Source organism: Artemia franciscana, chromosome 20 (genome assembly GCF_032884065.1).
Source record: "Artemia franciscana chromosome 20, ASM3288406v1, whole genome shotgun sequence".
Taxonomy (NCBI): domain Eukaryota; kingdom Metazoa; phylum Arthropoda; class Branchiopoda; order Anostraca; family Artemiidae; genus Artemia; species Artemia franciscana.
The window spans coordinates 2195332-2214421 of NC_088882.1; the positions used below are offsets into that span (position 1 = coordinate 2195332).

General features: G+C 34.4%; 1 protein-coding gene and 1 non-coding gene across 7 annotated transcripts in view; one reads left to right on the forward strand and one right to left on the reverse strand.

The window, feature by feature from the left end:
• LOC136040265 (uncharacterized) overlaps positions 1–16035 on the forward strand; it is a 293795-nt gene extending 277760 nt beyond the window's left edge. For all 6 annotated transcript variants that reach the window (XM_065724489.1, XM_065724490.1, XM_065724492.1 and 3 more), the window contains 6 exons: positions 1739–1927; positions 4357–4583; positions 5653–5923; positions 8570–8811; positions 12842–13025; positions 15496–16035. In XM_065724489.1, coding sequence (XP_065580561.1) covers positions 1739–1927; positions 4357–4583; positions 5653–5923; positions 8570–8811; positions 12842–13025; positions 15496–15734 — 1352 coding nt within the window. In that variant the 3' untranslated portion in view covers positions 15735–16035. The remainder of the gene's footprint in view (positions 1–1738; positions 1928–4356; positions 4584–5652; positions 5924–8569; positions 8812–12841; positions 13026–15495) is intronic.
• Positions 10857–10928, reverse strand: Trnad-guc (transfer RNA aspartic acid (anticodon GUC)). The gene has a single exon. It is a non-coding gene; the product is annotated as a tRNA-Asp (tRNA).
• Positions 16036–19090: the final 3055 nt, after the last annotated feature.

Genomic DNA, 19090 nt, shown 5'->3' on the forward strand with positions numbered 1-19090 from the left:
ACAAGAGATTTTTCTCCTCTTTAAAGTCAGATTCGCAAATGAGACCTTTTAAGAATGAAAACGATATAGTTTGTCGGTGATTAGGCAGACAATTACAGTTTTAGCAGATCTGGAACTGTTTGGAATGTAAGTTTTATTTATTTGTTTGTCAGATTGCAAATGGGATCTATTAAGAATAAAAACTATATTTATTATATTCTTGATAGATCTCATTTCCTAAAAATATAAAATGATTTTGAATATGCGTGAGTTATTGTTGGAAATAATGTTGAATGTGCTCGATTTATTGTTAGAAATAACGTTGTATGTGCGTGAGTTATTGTTAGAAACAACGTTGAATGTGCGTGATTTATTGTTGGAAATAATTTCGAATGTGCGTGATTTATTGTTGGAAATAATTTCGAATGTGCGTGATTTATTGTTAGAAATAACTTTGAATGTGCGTGATTTATTGTTAGAAATAATGTTGAATGTGCGTGATTTATCCTTAGAAATAGCGTTGAATGTTCGTGATTTATTGTTAGAAATAACGTTGAATGTGCGTGAGTTATTGTTGGAAATAGTGTTGAATGTGCGTGAGTTATTGTTAGAAATAATGTTGAATGCGCGTGATTTATTGTTAGAAATAACGTTGAATGTGCGTGATTTAATGTTAGAAATAATGTTGAATGTGCGTGATTTATCGTTAAAGATAAAGTTATTTTTGTTTGAAATATTAATTGTTAATATTAAACAATAAAAATTATTGTTTGAAATAACGTTATTGTTGGAAATAATGTTGAGTGTGCGCGAGTTATTGTTGGAAATAATGTTGAATATATGTGTGATTCTGTTTTCTTTTTGCAGTCATGACTGTTGCGGCTTTCAAGCATCAAATATCTATTTATCTCTTGAAAAATCTATACGCAGACTGATAAGTCTATCCACATTCATCCAAAAACTGCTTAATGAAGGTTTATAATTTAGTAATAAATTCTGAAATTACTTGAATGTGAACTTAAATAATGAATATATAGCCGGTTTTTAGCTTGATTAAATGAAAAAAAGACAAGTTTTTTTAACTGCAAGTAAGGAGCGACATTAAAACTTAAAGCGAACAGAAATTATTCCGTATATGAAAGGGGTTGCCCCTAGTGATAAGCTTATTTTAATTGTTGATAAGATCGTGCCTATCGAAAGAAATGGAATATCAACTTAGCGAGGGACTATTATAGTTTTATATATATATATATATATATATATATATATATATAATATATATATATATATATATATATATATATATATATATATATATATATATATATATATATATATATATATATATATATATATATATATATATAATGCGCAAAAAAATTTCTCGAAAATTTTATACTTACATATGTCATGGAATTATTTGTTTTCTCATATTTTAGCAATTGTTGATGAAAATTTAATTTTTGTGCATTCTTTTCTTTCCCAATAAAATTCGATTCTCTTCTAACCCCTCGTATCCCCGTTCACCTGTGGACATTTGCCAGAAATTTTGCCTCAAAAATTAACCCTTTTTATGGTCCCTTCCCCCTAAGAAAATGCTTTGTTCTAGCATGATAGCCCCCATCCCATTCCAAAATCATGAGGACTACGCAAATTATTTCCACCATTATAAAATTTATTTCTTTTGCTTTAAAGATAAGTTTTTTCTCCTTTCGCTGATTTTTTGGCTAGATTTTATTCCTCTTCTTCTTCGTTTTAGTACCTCGCATAGACAAAGAATGTGATACAAACGAGGACTGCCCATCTGAGAAGGCGTGTGAGACTGGCATCTGTGTTGATCCCTGCTCATATGAGCCTTGTGGCATCAACGCCATCTGTACACCTATCGCCCATGAGGCAACCTGTAGCTGTCCTACTGGGTATATTGGAAACCCAAAAACTGGTTGTAGTAAGTATATACTGTCTCTTTTGCGTTATTGATGTGTATATTCTTGCACTCTTCTAGCTTATGCAGGAGTAGGCCCTTTTTATGATTTGGCAAATCTTATGTGACAATTAGAAATGACGAGAAGTAAGCTAAAGGCTCTGGAAGGAAAATTATTATTTTGAATTTTAAAAGATTATTAAAATAATTTTTAAAAATTATATTTAAATAAAAATAATATTTAAATTAAAATAATAAAAAAAAATAATATGTAAACACAAATAATATTTAAAAATTGTTAACGTTTTAAAATAATTATTTATTTTTTGAAAATATTTATTTTACAAGTTCAAATAACATAGCAGTGAGACAGCCGATTAACTGAATAATTACTTAATTGCAAGCAGTAGCACCTTTTCAGTTAAATTTCAGTTAATTTAGGTTCTTTATTAGTCTCCCACAAGGCAAGTACAAAAACATCACGGCTTTACGTCCTTGCGGACGAATAACCATTCTGAACATTACAGCTTGCTACTCTGTTGCAAATATTTTCCTTGTTATTATTTGTTATTCTTTTAGTGTCTCCCCAGACATTTTGAATCAAATTTTGCAGGTGTAACCAAAGAGTTTGGGGAATTTTGAGACTGGAAACTGGTAGGTTAGGCATGTAAACTCGCGTATACTTGTCAGGCTAGGTATTTAAAATGCAGGGAAGAGTTTTAGAAAGCACCATTCTATTACAAGTAGTCGTAAGTACACCCTCTACCCACTTGATGGTCCCATATATAGCCCCAATAATGTATATCTTTGTTACATCAATGCAGTCATACGATGTAGCTCCTATGTAAAAAAGGTTATCTCCTCTGTTTAAAATTAACTAATTAATTAATTAAATGCAATTTATTATAATATGATTTGAAGAGACCCCTCCCTCCTTTCCTTTATTAGTCTTCGACTGAGTAGATACAATAAAGGTACAAAAGATTACGGCTTTCTCTCCTTGCGAAAGGATAACCGTTCCTAACTTACAACTAGCTATTGGTATAATTCTAAGATGAATCCAGGGCACTTAGTACCACTAGCAACCGTCATCAGGAACTAGCTAAATAAATCTGTAAAAACATGCCAATAAATAAGCAGTGTTAGATTCTTTTTTCACGTGTTTTGCACGTCTGGCGTCGATATTTACAGTCTCGAGGATTGGAAAACCAATAAGACGAATATTAAGGAAAAAAGGAAAGATCAAATTGGTTTGAGAGAATGGAAAGGAAAACAAATGCCTTATTTCTAAAAAAAAACTGATTAATTACAGCTTGTTAAGTAGCTTGTTACTATGTTACAACCATTTGTTCCAGGGATCTCGTAAATATGAAGGTGGTTGAAATGTTGTTTGTTTATTTTTCTTCTTTTTTTGCGATGCTTATCGTTAGTTAACCTAATTGCTGACGGAAATACAATATGGTTGACAAACATATTTTTCGAGTTGCAAGAATGAAAAAGGGGTATTTATTGTAAGGAAAAAGATTGATACCTTTAACACAGCCAAGGAAACTCTACAAATTTGGTTGGGTTATTTTAGAGCGACTCCAGGAGCTTTCCCTTTGAGGCGGGGAATAATCAAGAAGTTTGATCTGTTTAAAACCGGTTTCTCTGTCTGTATTCGGTGATAATTAGCTTATCCCAAGTGAAATAAACTACTATGCAGGTATATTTTAATTAAATATTTTGATATAGAGTTGATCAGGTAAGGTGTTTAATATAATATATTTTGGATAGCCTGCTTTCCATAATTCTCGGCTCTATTTTCTATAATTTGGTAACTAAAGTATTATATTTCTAAAGTTCTAATTTTCTTCCTTGATGCGTTTTTAAAATGCCTTCTTGTTCTTCATGGGGGACCATCGCCTCTTGGCCTTTTGAAACGGATGTGTGATTTGTTTTCTTTTTTAGCCGTAACTGGTCGAACTGATAATTTTCGACCTGATATGCCTGTTAACTGTCTGGCTGACGGAGTCCAGCTTGATATATTTCGATATATCAGTATATATCGATATATTTCGATATATCGCTATATTTGATTTAGATATGTCGATATATTGAAAACATTGATATATTTTGATGTATCGATATATATATATATATATATATATATATATAACATCGCCTCTTGGCCTTTTGGAGCGCATGTGTGATTTGTTTTCTTTTTTAGCCGTAACTGGTCGAACTGATATTCCTCGACCTTATATGGCTGTTAACTATCTGGCGGACGGAGCACAGCTTGATATATTTTGATGTATCATTATATATCGATATATTTGATTTCGATGTATCGATATTTCTCGATATATCGGACAATATTGATATATTTCGATATATTGATATATCATATATATTGATATAGCCATCACCTCTTGGCCTTTTGGAGCACATATGTGACTTGTTTTCTTTTTTAGCCGTTACTGGTCGAACTGATATTCCTCGTCCTGATATGGCCGTTAACTGTCTGGCTGACGGAGTCCAGCTTGATATATTTACGAATGACCCAGGATTTGATGGGGTTATCTATGTCAAAGGGCACAGCAAAGAGGAAATGTGCCGAAAGGTGGTTTCAAGTCAAAGGGACATTGGTCCTTTTGATTTCAAGGTCAAATTTGGCACGTGTGACCTCGTACTAATTGATGTGAGTATTGTTTCTGTTTCAATGATCATTTAATCTTTTACTTAATCACCCATTCAAGATGACAAAAATTCGGACTTGCTACTTTCATTAGTGAGATAATGTAATCTATGTTGCTTATTATCATATTTGAAATTATAGGGAGGGGGTTAAGATGGGCCCGAAATACTCGGAAAAATGTCGTCGGGCCTTACAATGAAGGTGTTCATTAATCAAAATAAGCTCTGCAGTTTAGTTGTTGATTGTATCCCTTGGTCTTCTTACGAGGCTACTTTTACTAAGACCCCCCCCCCCCTCTTTTAGACTTTCACAATGCTATAACAACATGTGACACTGTCATCCCTCTGGATTCAACGTCTTAACTCTTGTACCTAAAAACAAGTTTTGTTCTCCTTCCTGCTCCTGTTGACTCCGACTCTTGCTCCTGAGTCTGAACTCCGTTCCACGAAAATCAGATTCATCCTCCTTCCGTCTCCCTGCTTAATTTTAGACTAGCTCTTGTTAATCTCAACTCCGTTCTGTGAAAACAGTTAACAGTCCTCTCTTTGACTTTTCAGCTTTGTAATATAAAACAAGTACCATTATGCTCCCTCTAATTTCTTGCCCCTGTTCCATAAGATTAGGCGTTGCAACCCTTCCACTGCCTCATCGATTCTGTTCCATGACAGCAAGTGCTATTGTCACCCCTTTTCCCTCCAACTTCCCGGCTCCGTGCCAGTTCTTTGCATGCACCGTCTCACTTCTCGGCTCTGTTTAATAACAACAAGTTTCGTCGCCCTCCTTAGTCCGTCCAAGTCATTCATTATGGGTCGTAAAACAAGTAGCATTTCCCTGCGTGCCCCTCTAACCTATCAACTCGGTTCTATAAAAACTATTAGAATCTTCTTCCCTGATCCCTGTGACTTTGGTTTCTCGACTCTGTTTCACGACAGTAAGCCTTTTGTCCTTTCTGTCCCCACTTTCTGTAACTTCTTGACTCCAGTCCGTAAGAACAACTGCCGTCATTCTCCCTGCTCCTTGGCATTACACAACTTTTTAATTATTTTGATTAATAGCTCTTTACACCTTTCAGGGTACTGCATCCTTCATATTGGTTGTTCAAAAGCATCCTCAGCTATTAACTGTAAAAGCTCAAGCGTATCAAATCCGATGCGTCTATGAAACATCAACAAAAGAAATTGAACTCGGATTTAACGTCTCCATGATTAGTACTGCTGGCACAATTGCCAATACTGGACCCCCACCTGTTTGTGCCATGAGGATCTGCACGACATCTGGTAGAGAGATTAGTCAAGCTGAAATTGGAGATAGTTTAATGCTGAAAATAGATGTCACACCGAATAGTAAGTGTTATTATAGCGCTGTTCCTAGGCTAGGCTGCATAATTTTTTCTTTGGTAGGCTGCACTTTGGGTACGAATGCGTCCACTTCGTACTACGCATAAATTTTTGCAGCGACATTGCTAAATGATGTGACATCATTTTGAGCAGCGTCATTTTGATTATGACATCATTTTGAGCAGCGTTAGATACGAGTTTTAGATATAGGGTGATTGGATTTAGGGAAGAATTGAAAAAGAACCTTTTAAAGGGTATTTTAGCAAATGTGGAAAAGTTAAAATTCAAAAAGAAATTCTATGATTTTCATTTCAATTTTCTCTTTCCTGATAATTTATGCTTCCAAAAGAACCGTGTAACCATGGAAACAACAGTCAACACAAGGGGAATCCCCACAAGGTTCTGTCTTGTACCACTTATTAAAATGATCCGCTTAAAAATGTACCGCTTAAAAATGATCCTAGCATGTAATAATTAAAAAAATGAGATCAGAATCACTGAAAATAAATGATCCCATATGTCCCCCCTCCCCGGTAAGCTTTAAGGTTACTTTCATTTTTACCACAGTTTTCTAGTTTTTTCAAATAAACTGTTTCTTCTAACTTTCCTCTGAACATCGTTCAATAGTCATGGAACTCAAGAGTATTGATCTGGTAGCCCTCCACTGTCCTCTCAAATTTATTCTTTATTAATGCTTAGATTTCTCTTAAAGTATGCAGTGTAACCATGGAAACAGCCAACATTCAGGGCCCAAAGTTTGTGTCTGGTACCACTTCTCCTTAAGGAGTCGATTGATAATGTTAATCAAAGTCAGGAAGTTTTGGTAGTGTTAAGTACATCGGGTATAGTTAATTGTGGTGTATTGTTTAATCTAACCAATACTTGAAATTTAAGTATAGGATTGTGGTATCTGTTTGGAATGTGAGAATATGTACGGATCCAGAATTTTTAAAAAGCAATTACTTGAAGAATAAAAAGAAGAAAAACAAGAAGTTGATTATTCAATACAATACAATACAGTATACAATTCAAAATGGAATTACAGTACACTTATTCCCCCTCGAAAGGCTCCATGGTGAGGGATACAAGGGGGGTAAAGCTACATGAGGGGGATTGAGCTACATAATTAGACAAAAACTATATTATTAGTTACAGCAAGGAAATTAATATTTTTTAAAACTTGGATCTGTAAGATTTAGTTTGCAAATCACTATGTTTATTACTTTTTTGTCGTCTAACTGTACATTTAAGTTTTATGTGTTGCTTTGGTTTTGTAACGAGAGAATAGAAGACATGTTTCTTCAATGCATAAATTTTTGCAAAATTACCTTTCGTGATTGTCTATACAGTAAATAATAATAATAATAAAAAAAAAAACATGAGAATTGAAAATCAGAAAAACAGCTAGAGCGTTGCAGTATGTAGAAAAGACAAAAGTAAATATAAAAATATGTTGATAGAATAACTGAATAGGATACTTGGGTGTTATAGCGACCTCATTAAAGAAGTGACGTTTGGTTCATCCTAATGAAATATATCAAAATATGATGAAAATATAATACTTTAGTTACAAAATTATGGAAAATAGAACAGAGAATCATGGAAAGCAGGCCACTCAAAACGCATTATATTAAATACCCAACCTGATCCACTCTATATAAAAATATTTAATTAAAATATACCTGCTTTGTAGTTTATTTCACTAGGGATAAGCTAATTATCACCGAATGCAGACAGAGAAACCAGTTTTAAACAAATCAAACTTCTTGAATGTGGTCGCTATACCATGTAAGTACTCTGAAAAGAACTTGAAAAGATAATATATGAAGCAGCCACCTGCACACATTGTGATTATGACATCACAATGACATCACAATTATGACATTATGAGATCACAATTATGACCCCAATTTACAGATAGAATATAGGCTACAATAAGATATGTATGAATTTCTTACTAATTCAGTATTTATCGTGGAATAAAAAAAATTTACCTCGTTCATGATTATAATGTCCCGCAAAACCAGAAAGAGTTAGTTTGTTATCATAATTTTTGGCTAAATTCCTGGAGAAAGGGGAACTCAAATGCTAATTTTTGAAGAATTCTACCATCCCACCCATCTTTCCCCCAACTTGGTGTGCGGGTATGCTCATCCAAGTTGGCGGAGGTTATTTTGGAGTTGTAAGTTGAAGCATACAGTTGTCTATATTTTAAACATGTACTGTCTTTTATTGAGTCTTTCCAACACACCCCCCTCTCAACTCTAAAGTAAGCCAAAGATACAAATTTACTTCAGGTCTCAGTTCAAGTTTTGGCTCACGGAGGGTGGATCCAGTAGCACATCAAGACCCGTTTGTTTTTAACTCGTTTTGTACTTAATGATAAAGTAATTAATGATCAACTTAATGAAGTACTTAAGGAACTTAAAGAAGTACTTAAGGAAGGTAAGGAAGTTCTTACAGTACTTAAGGAAGGCACTTAATGATCAAGCAAGTAAAATTTGATACCTAACGAACGCGTTAGGCATTTAACAAAATGAAAAACGATTGGGGAAAAATAGCCGCATTCAATGTAACATTTTAACTTGAAACATTTTTCTTTGATTAGAAGTGGTCACCCTCGTTTTCTCAAACTATTTCCTTTAATTTAAGGTATATACGGAGGATTTGCTCGCTCATGTTACGCCATTACAAGCAATGCAGATGGCGATGATACCAAGTATGAAGTCACCGATGAAAATGGATGCCCTAAAGACCCAGCTGTTTTTGGTAACTGGGACTATGACCCGGAAAATGGAACTCTGGCAGCCTCTTTTAATGCTTTCAAATTCCCATCGAGTGATAGTATAAGCTTCCAGTGCAATGTCCGGGTTTGCTTTGGACGTTGCCAGCCTGTGAGTTTTTTTTTTCTTTCTTTTGAATCATGGATTATTACTATTATTATTAATTATATTAATGATTCTATTATTATTATATTTATAATTATATTATAATACTATTATTATAATATTATAATTGTTAATTATAGTATTATTGTAGTATAATTGTATAATTATTTTATTATTATTGTTATTACTATTCTTTCTATAGCATACAATGGCGCCAGGTAAATCACGAATATCCTGCTTCTTGGCAATCTTACTGTGACAAATGGGAAATCAAGACGTCCTTGCATACAACGGGAAGAGTTCAGGAGTACCCGCACAAGTTTTTTTTACAGGGAAGGGGGTGAGGCTATATAACTTTGGGCTATGTTTAGAAACTAAATGCTTTTTTGCAAGAAAAGTATATTTTCTCCAAAACGTTGGAAAATTTGGACACTTTATGTTTGTTTGATGTTCTAGAATATAAATGCTCCATATAAATGCTCAGCTTGGATGAATCTGTGTTTCAAGAACCCTTACCTTGGAATTTCCTCTTTTAGGTATTTCACTTAGTCTACTTTAGAATACATTCCGGTACTTTTGTCTTATAGCCACTACACTCAAGATCTTGTATCGTGAACATGATACAATAACCGGTTTTCATGGTCTTTATACCAGACGATATTTGGTTCGGCTTGATGGGAAACTACTTTTTAGCTATATTTTAATTAGATATTTAGTTGATATTTAATTTAAGTTAGGTTAGTTTAGTTTAGGTTACGTATTTAATATATGCAGTCTGGGTTGCACCCCTTCCATATTTCTTTTTTTTAGTTTTCATAATTTTGTTGATAAAGTATTATATTTTCATCATGTTTTGTTTTATTTCATTAGCATTAACCAAACCGTATAGGGCTAAACGGAAAGCAGGTCGTCCTCGTCTGGGGTGGGAGGATGTCATAAAGAAAGATTTGAAGGATTGGAGAACTTCTTGGGAGGGTGTAAAGAGGAAGGCTCTGAATAGTTTGGGCTGGAGGAGGAGTGTGCATAGCTTTGTTGGCCACAGGCGGCTTGGTGCTGCGGTGAGTTGTTAGTAGTAGTAGTAATAGTAGCACTAAACTTCACTTTTCGACAGAACTTGAGTCTGGTGGTTATAAGACACAAGTAACTACATTCCTTATTACAAATTAATTGCTTGTTAATGATGCGCGTAACCTGAGGGATGGTGTTTCAGCAATGTAGACACGGTAAACCCACCACTGATTCCTCTTTTATATTTTAAGCATTGTTTTTCATTTGCATTTAACGATTATGTGGGTATACAGGGCCGTATCCAGGGTGGTGGAGGGAGTACCAGGCCCAAACCCCTCTGAAATATTTTCGGAAATCAGTCTTAAAAAACCAGGTAAAAAAACTCTTATTTGAGACCGCTAGACCAACTCCTTGAGAGAAAGCATTCTTTGGTTCCCGCGAAAAAAATCGTTTTGCGACCCCCTACGCCCCCCGCCTATCCAAAAAAATATCGTGAATACCCTGGATGGATATTTATCGTTTGACTCTTTTAATATTATCACATAGTAAACTCATATGCTGAAATCAAACCGCTAGACTCCCTCTCCAGTCCTGGCTACGCCTCTGTTATGCATTCTTTTCTCTTAAAATTAAGGTTGTATTTTTTATATCCTTGCATTCTTAGTTATTGCGAATAGAATTTAATTTTATTTATTATTTGAGTTATTTTATTTATGGGAAATAGTTTTTCAAATGATACTAGTTTCTTTCATTATTGATTTAATTGTGGATCGAACAAATTTATTTCTATTTGTGGTATTCTGTTTATCCAGAATTTCTACTTGTTTCTTTTTGTGATCGTCTTTACATTTCGGTCGTTGCTGGGACTGTTTCACGCGCGATAGAACTGTGTGGCACATATGACGTTCAGAGATGCTTACCAGGCGGTGAAAAGTGGGTGACCCCTTTGGTTGAGCCTAGTTTGATTTCATTTTTATTACGCTTTAAAATCTTAAAATTATATTCTGTGAATATCTATTACTTCAGAAGGTAGCCAAAAAATCCTCCCCGGCGGGGAATCGAACCCCGGTCTCCCGCGTGACAGGCGGGGATACTGACCACTATACTACCGAGGACTTGTATGGATCCATTAATATTATACTATTTAATGAATATTCTATTAAAAAGTCACAAGTGTTTTTACTATACTTAAATTTCGAGACCAGTTTTGGGTAAATTTGGAGTTATATCCGTTACTTTTTTTGGTAGAATGTGATCTCGATGTGTCGTTTAATACTCTTTCTAAATATGCTAAATTTTGATCCTACAAAGGCAGCAGCGCTAATTGCTGCGAGAGGGGGGGGGGGGGCAATTTGTATTTTTCCAAATGTAGGGATGGATAATTTTACTTTTTCCGGTTTTTCTCAACGTCACGACCCCAAAAAAGCTTTTTATCATTATTGAAAATACCAAAATGGTATTTTTAATGAAAAATAACTTTGTTTGTTATTTCCATTTAAAAAAGAAAAAAAATTACCCCCTCCCCCTTCCTTACTCAGTTTTTGAATATCATATTTTCAGTCAGCGCCATTTAGTGCTTCTGCTCCTCTACTCCCCCTACAATTGGTGCCACTGCTTAAAGAGACCCTTAAATATACACCTGGCTCTTTATTATTTGCCAGTAGAAAGTAGTAAACACAAATTCTGAAAATTCCTTTAAACTATCATAAATAATTCCTTACATTACTAATAAAGTTGCTGGACTTCTCTTAGCCCTCACCCCCCCCTGGTAGATACAGCCCACTGTAAACGTTTGCACCATTTTTTAGAATGCCGTATCTTGACTTTTTGCCCCCTTGGATTGATAAACATTGGCCGTAAAATAATAATAAAGAAAAGAGGCGCACTTTTGAAAAATACAGTTTGAATATACATAGACTTGATTGTACAATTCTGGATCAAGGGTGGGGGGGGGCCTTATAAAGTGAAACAATGTGCTTCAAGAACGAGATGATATTTATACCCACTGTACTTACTCTTATACCCACCACGCTCAAGAAGTGAAGTTAGGTTAATCCTGATGAAATATGCCTAAATATGATGAAAATAAAATACTTTAGCAACAAAATTATGGAAACTACAACAGAGAATTAGGGAAATAAGCCCCCCCTCCCAGATAATATTATATTAAATGGTTTATAACCTAACGAAAATATCTACAAGAATATTTAATTGAAATACACTTACAATGTAGTGTATACACATTCTCTCACGTTAAACTGAAAGAAACTACAGAAAGTAACTGATTCTGTAAGACCAAGAAGTTGAGTGTCGTCGGTATAAGAGATAAGTGTGCCGAGATGAGTAAGCATATATCGTCAGTCGGTTATCAAAAGGAAGTATCTCCATAATTGTAAATTTTCAGAAGAGCAGAAAAAAGCCTCGCAACTGTTTTATCTCCTCTGTGATAACAGTGAAATAAAAAGGAACAAAAAATACACATAGTAAAAATTTCACTGGCTGGAATTGGGCTTAGTATTGATTGGGCCAATACTGATATTCGGCCAAAATCTAAAAATTTAAGAGCCATAGAAAAGTACTGGCTGGATTTTGGGACTGTTTTTATTTTAGTATTTGTTTTTAAGGTTTTTTGTTTTCATTTTGTTCTGAGGAGTTCTTTATGAATTTTTTGCTCTTTATTTCCTTTTTTGCACTGAGGACGGATGAGCGGAGGTATCAAATAAATTGAGTCTTTATAAATGTATTGTATATCTAAGCTGGGGTTTGGAGGCTAGGAGGCAAAGCTTGTAGAGGGAGACAAGGTTTTTCTCCTTTTCGTTTAATGAGACAGTGTTTGAAACCCAAATCAAGAAATGGTGTGCAGAAATCAGAAATGTTGCAATTTTAAGCTGGCTACGTTATTCATTTGCTACTTCACATATTTTTTTTAGGATGAGGGAAGCCATGGTTAATTGTGCCCTGGGCATCACCAACCCTAGAAACGCCTCTGACTATCTTTTATTTATATCTTAATATTTTATATTTTCAGGTAAACTGTGGCGGTTATGAGGCATACGGAAGACGAAAACGTGACGTCAACATCACCAGAGAAGCAAGGGCTAAACTCCGTGACGCAGAGCAGAAAGGTCTTCTCCGAGAAGAAATAACTGTGCAGTCAAATTATATCTTTACGGTGGAGCGAAGAGAGGAGCGATTCAGCGCACCAACGGAAGGTAATAATAACAATAACTACTGGTAACAATAATAAATATAAAGCTGTGATTGGCTTGAGTATAGTCGGTATTTCTTGCTCAAGGGGTACATGCCATGATCTACGCTGATTTCTTGTAGATATTTCATGTTTAAATTTGTTAGCAAAATTCATCCTCTGTATAATCTGAGGCGTAGTAAGAGACACCAATTAACGAAAAATTAGCGAAAACAAGGGTGTAGGGATGTTTTTAAAATGAAGATTCAAATCAAAATAAAATGCAATTAAAATGAAGTTTCAAAATATAAGTGGAGTTCGTTGTCTTCTTCAATGAAAATTTATGGGTATTTTTTAAAATCTAGATAGAGGTAATAAAAATATGGCTGAGCGATTTCTCCCCTCCCCCTTCCTAAATTGTTACCCCTTGGGAAGGCTTGTACACCAAGGGAGAAACTTATAGATCCATCCCTAGAAAATTATGATTTTTAATATTCTTGTCCATATTTACAATAGTTATTATAAATTATTTTATTTGGTAATCAATAATGTTAAAAATGATTATTGTACAATTGGCCCATTTTTTTAAGGTTGTGATGAACCTAGACTGGCAAAAATATAGAGATTCAAGATTCAAGATTTTATTTAAACTTCTGTACAACACACACAATATAAAAAAAAGGGTTAAGCCGGAGACACAAGGTCGATAGACAAAGACCCGGTATAACAATATAGCACACCTATTTGACAAAAAATAAATAAAAACAAATGCATAAAATAAATATAAATAAATCCACGACTCACCACTAGACGGGAACCCACCCACAAAACAACTGCGATATAGGTTTTCAAAGGAATACCTATTGTGCCAACTTGACAGCATGGGGTTTTCACCTTTGGCTCAGTGGGGAGTAATGGTACAGATATAGATTTAAAATAAATAAATATAAGACGTGTTTTTCATTAAATAGTGCTAGATGGTGCTAGCTAGATGGTGCTAGCCAAAAAAAATAAATAGGAGATACGTCTTTTCTGCCACTATGATATTCCGGTACTAAACTAATATCCAGTACTGAAAGGATTAAAAATCAAGAAGGCCAAACTTTCGTAGTTTCATATTATACAGAACCTGAGTGTCTTAAAAAAAACTAAATAACATTAACAAATAATGTCTTTATTATACTGTTTGTTTAAAAATTAAACAACTAAAATTAAAAAGTTAGAAATTTTTTTCGAGATTTCGAGGGTTTGCAGTGAATGAATAGGATTGAAAATGGATGGTAATGAGACCAGTCGCTGTGACTGGGAACTAATGAGGGTGATGAGGTAAAGCTGGTAACGAGAAGATCAATATAGTGAACATTTTCCATACCTGGGTAGTATTATTTGTAAATAGGGTATATGTGGTGGAAAAATAAAAAGTAGAAGAGCTAAGACCCAGGTAGCAAGACCAAGTTTTTTTTCCCCGCTAGAAAGAAGTTTGGAAGAATAAAAAGATAAGTCTACAGTGGAAGCTTTGAAAATGGTAGTGGTTCTGAAACATTTCAGAAAAAAGATTAAATACCATTAACAAATAATAGCATTATTAAACTATTGGTTAATAATAGTATCATAATAGTATAATAATGAAATTCTGAAACATATGAAGCTTTTTGGAGCACAGAGGAAGGTTGTTAAGATATTTTCCTGAGGAATTGCTCTTAGATAGTTTAAGGCAAACCCCTTTGATTAGAGTGGGAACTAGCACTTGTGTAGGCAAAAACTATCGGTGCCATCTAGTGTTTGGTGACACTAGGTGTTTATTAAAGCTCTGTCATCATTTTTTCAGCTAGGAACTGTGATCAAACACTTATTACCACCCCGATTTTACAATTAGAGTAATGAAATTAATTATTTTTATTATTACATTGAAAAAAAATGTCATGTGTCAAATGTCATGTGTCAAAATGTCATGTTCAAATGTCATGTGTCAAAATGTCATGTTGATCAAAAAAATGTCATGTGTCGACAAGTGGTTGATGGTGTTGATGTTGTTTTGTTGACACTAGCACCATTTTCCACTCTTATAAGCTACCCATACTCTTTGATCACGTTAGCTTGGATTGAAATCTGGCTAACTGCCCTTTTTCTATAAAATCAGGTGCCCAATCTGGTGATTAGGTGATTGTACCTCCTGTGACTCTAAAATCAGGCGCCCAAATCCAGCGATTTGGTGATTCCAAATCCGGTGATTCTAAAATCAGGCAACTGGATTCGTTTCTCATTTGTAGAATTCACGCATTTTAAGATTTTCGTTTTTGAGTTTGTTGCTAACGACAGTCATTGCTTAAACGGTCTAAATATCCAATTTTCGAATTTAGTTCAGTTTTCTTGAAAATATTATTTCAAATTTGTTTTTCTTTCATTTTAGACTTACCTCTTGTTTTTATAACATGTCTTTTTTAACATGTCCTTTCTTTCAATAAATTTACTAAAATATCTTCCTTTCTTTTCAGCTCCTGACACAGCCCGTATTGAAGAAGTCTGTGTGAATAAACTTGGATTCATAATTGCTTTAATTATAACCGCTTTATTAGCTTTAGTTGCCGTTGCTATAGCTGTGTCATGTTGGTTAATGGCGTACAGAAGAAGACCTAAAATACATGGCCCTCTTCCACATCCTCCTGAGTTCCCTAACCCCTTATTTACAACCCCTGAACCCTTAGCAGAGCCGTCACCTGATTATATGTCCTAGATATGTTTCGGGGAATCCCCAGTGATAATTTAAAGTGATTCAACTTTTCTATTTTTTGATATTTTTGGAAAACTTTGACCTTTATTTAAGGGAGCTCAGAGCGATTTTTTATATATTTTGTGTATTAATAGAAATTGCTTCAAAAATTAGCAAGTCATTAACATTTTTTTATACTCTAGTTAATTGGCCAAATTATGTATTTTATAGTGCAATGTGGTGCTACATTCGAACTTTTTAATATCGTATTGTGACCTTTGTAACATGTTATGTTTATGAAATAAAATTTTGTACTCGAAAAGAAGTAGTTAACTGAGGAAGAAAATAAACCTAATTGAGCCTTTAAGAAGCAAACTTGACCGAATTTGCCTTGACATTAGTTACAGGTTAGCTTTCAAGTTACTAGATTACTGTAAAATCATTGCCAACAATAAAATAATAACATAATAAATTAATTATTATGAGTTATTTGATATTAAATCAAATTAAATTTTATTATTTATATTAATTAAATTATATAAATTATTATATTAAATTTATTCATTATTATTTTGAGTTAATTAAATTAGATGATATGAATTAATAGTGTTAAATAATTTGTCAAAATTAAATTAAAACTCTTAAATAAGTTATCAATTTAAAATACTTAATGAATTGTAATTATGTAAAAATATACCAAATATTATAAGACTTAGTGTTGATTTCAGTATTAAAGGTAAAAAGAAAGGTAAAGAATACGGCATTAGACTTTACAGTCCCTAGCGGCAGTGCTGATCTCCGTTTCTTAGCCTTTCAGCCAGGAAGTGCAATGGGGGGCTGGGGGGGGCCAACCATCCTGTGATTTCGCACACCGTTCCAGTTTACCTTCCCCAGATTTATCCAGGTACCCATTTAGAGCTGGGTTGACTCTGGGTGAGCTTACAGAGTCACGCCACTTATCCTCGTCCCAAACTAAATAATTGGGTACACTAGGATTTAAACCCTCGCCCCCCTCAAACAAATGATCCTGAATCCAGCGCACCAACCCATTCGGCCAGGATGGCTGAAAGGCTCGGTGTTAAAATCTCACGATGATTGACTCCAGGCCTACGTTGAATTGTATATTGGTATTACAAATGGCACTTCAGTCTGCTTTAACTTCTTCACTATCAAAAACATATGGAGAAATATATTGAGGGTAACTTTGATTTTTGTTTGTCCCAATTCCTTAAAAACAAATTCTCTAAATCATGGGCAATTTAAATGACATAACCCAGTATGCAAGAATATGCTTGAAAATTAATATTAAGAAGACTTAATATTTAGAAGAAAATATTAGTTTTAATATTTTTAAATCATTATTTTAATAATTATATAAATATTTTAATAATTAAATTAGCTGTTTCAAATTGCCTGACGAAGAGAAGCATTTCTTACATATCTCACATTTAAAAGGCTTCTCACCTGTGTGCATAATTTGATGCTGTTTCAAATTGCCTGACGAGGAAAAGAATTTTCTAAATATCTCACATTTAAAAGGCTTCTCATCGGTGTGCATAACCTGATGCCTATTCAAATAGTTTGATGTATAAAAGCATTTCTTACATTTTTCACACTCAAATGGCCTCTCACCAGTATGCGCTCTTCGATGAAGACTTTTTTTTTCCTCTTTTCGCTACCACACCCTGCCTAAACTCATTCCGGAGATTATTCAGGACAGATCTATCCGGTATTCTTTTTATTGCACTTTACCATAGACTATTCTTAACCTTGAATAGAGCGTTGAAATAACAGCTGCTTTCACAAGACAGAAATCTGGCATCTTCAGGAGCTTTCCCGAAAGTTTTGTCATAGCGAACAGTCTTCCACTTGTACTGAATTGTGTGAATGGTTCACTGTTCACCTATAGGGCTTGGAAGCAATGACACAGGGATGTTTGGTCTTGGCTGTCCAATTAACTATAAATTTTCAAGGATAGTTCCCTGGGGATATTAGTGAAAATGCTTTATATCTAATAGAAAAGTGGAAGGGCTTGTACGAGAAATATTTGAATGATTATTTATTTGAGATGATAATTTGAGATTAATAATTTGATAATCTGAGTGAGCCCAGCATAAGAACTTGATAGAGACTTTCCACAAACAGTTAAATACTAAGTTGGAGAGTCTAAAATTTGACAATATGGAAGACGGATGGAAAAATTTTAGGAAAATAAATTGGGAAGTTGCTGGTGGTGTCTTTATGGGGATTAAAAAAAAAATTTCAACTGAAAGCATGGATGAACATTATAACTTGTAACGAACAGAAACTATTCTGTATATGCTAGGGGCTGTCCCCTCCTCAACGCCCCGCTCTTTACGCTAGTGTTATATATTTTCTTCTTGTATATTTATGTTTTGCTGAGGACGACCCTTGGACTTAGGGCTGAAATATTCATTTTAATCAGATTTATCCACGACTGCACTACAGACGCATAAGCTGTTTGCTTAAGAATTACTTGTCTAGTTTTAATTAATGTTTTTGCAATAATAATATTAAGAAATCTCAGCTCTGTATCCGTAGGGACATCATGATTTTCAAGAGTGACAAAATCCCTTTGTGGTGCATTAAATGACCAAAATTCATGCTTATCGACGCTGATAGAAGGCCCTATAGATTGAAAGTCACTTGGAGTCAAGTCAAGTTGTATTGTATGTCTTCTTTGGATCTAATGAGAAGAAGGACGCCGTAAGCATATGCCAAGTAAGACAGGTCAGAACTATGCAATAGGAGAGGGCGAGATACGGTCCAGAATCTTGGAAATGGCATGTTTGAAAATTGGAAGACTAAAAAAACTATCTTGCCTGACACGTCTTCTGATTTTTGCAGGATCTGAAATTGTACCTATCCATTTGGCCAACACAGTCAAATTTTCATACCAAAATTACACAGTGCTCACTATACTCCAACTTACTTCATTACGCAGTGGAGCATTCATTGCTTGCATGTGATTAATGCTATCCAACGCTTTTGATATATCAACAGTGCACATCTATAGAGCTGACTTATTTCTTTCCGATTCCATAAGTACGTTAGCAAGCAGTCAATGAGCCTCTGGGTACTCAAGACCTTTCTGGAATCGAAGCTGATTAAGGCTCAAAGAATTTTGGGTATTCAAACACTTCGCTCAAGTTTCACGAGATGGCTATTGGTTTATTAGATTTGCATTCGTTTGAATCTTTTCCTTTTATTGGTGATAAATGAGATAACCCCTTTTAGAAAAGAGCTGGGAACAAAACCCCGGAGGACGTACATCTGAAAGCTGAAGATGGAAATAGAAGCATTCACGTAAGTGTTTGAGGTCTTTGATTGTAAAACCATCGCTTTTTATCCCATTCCTT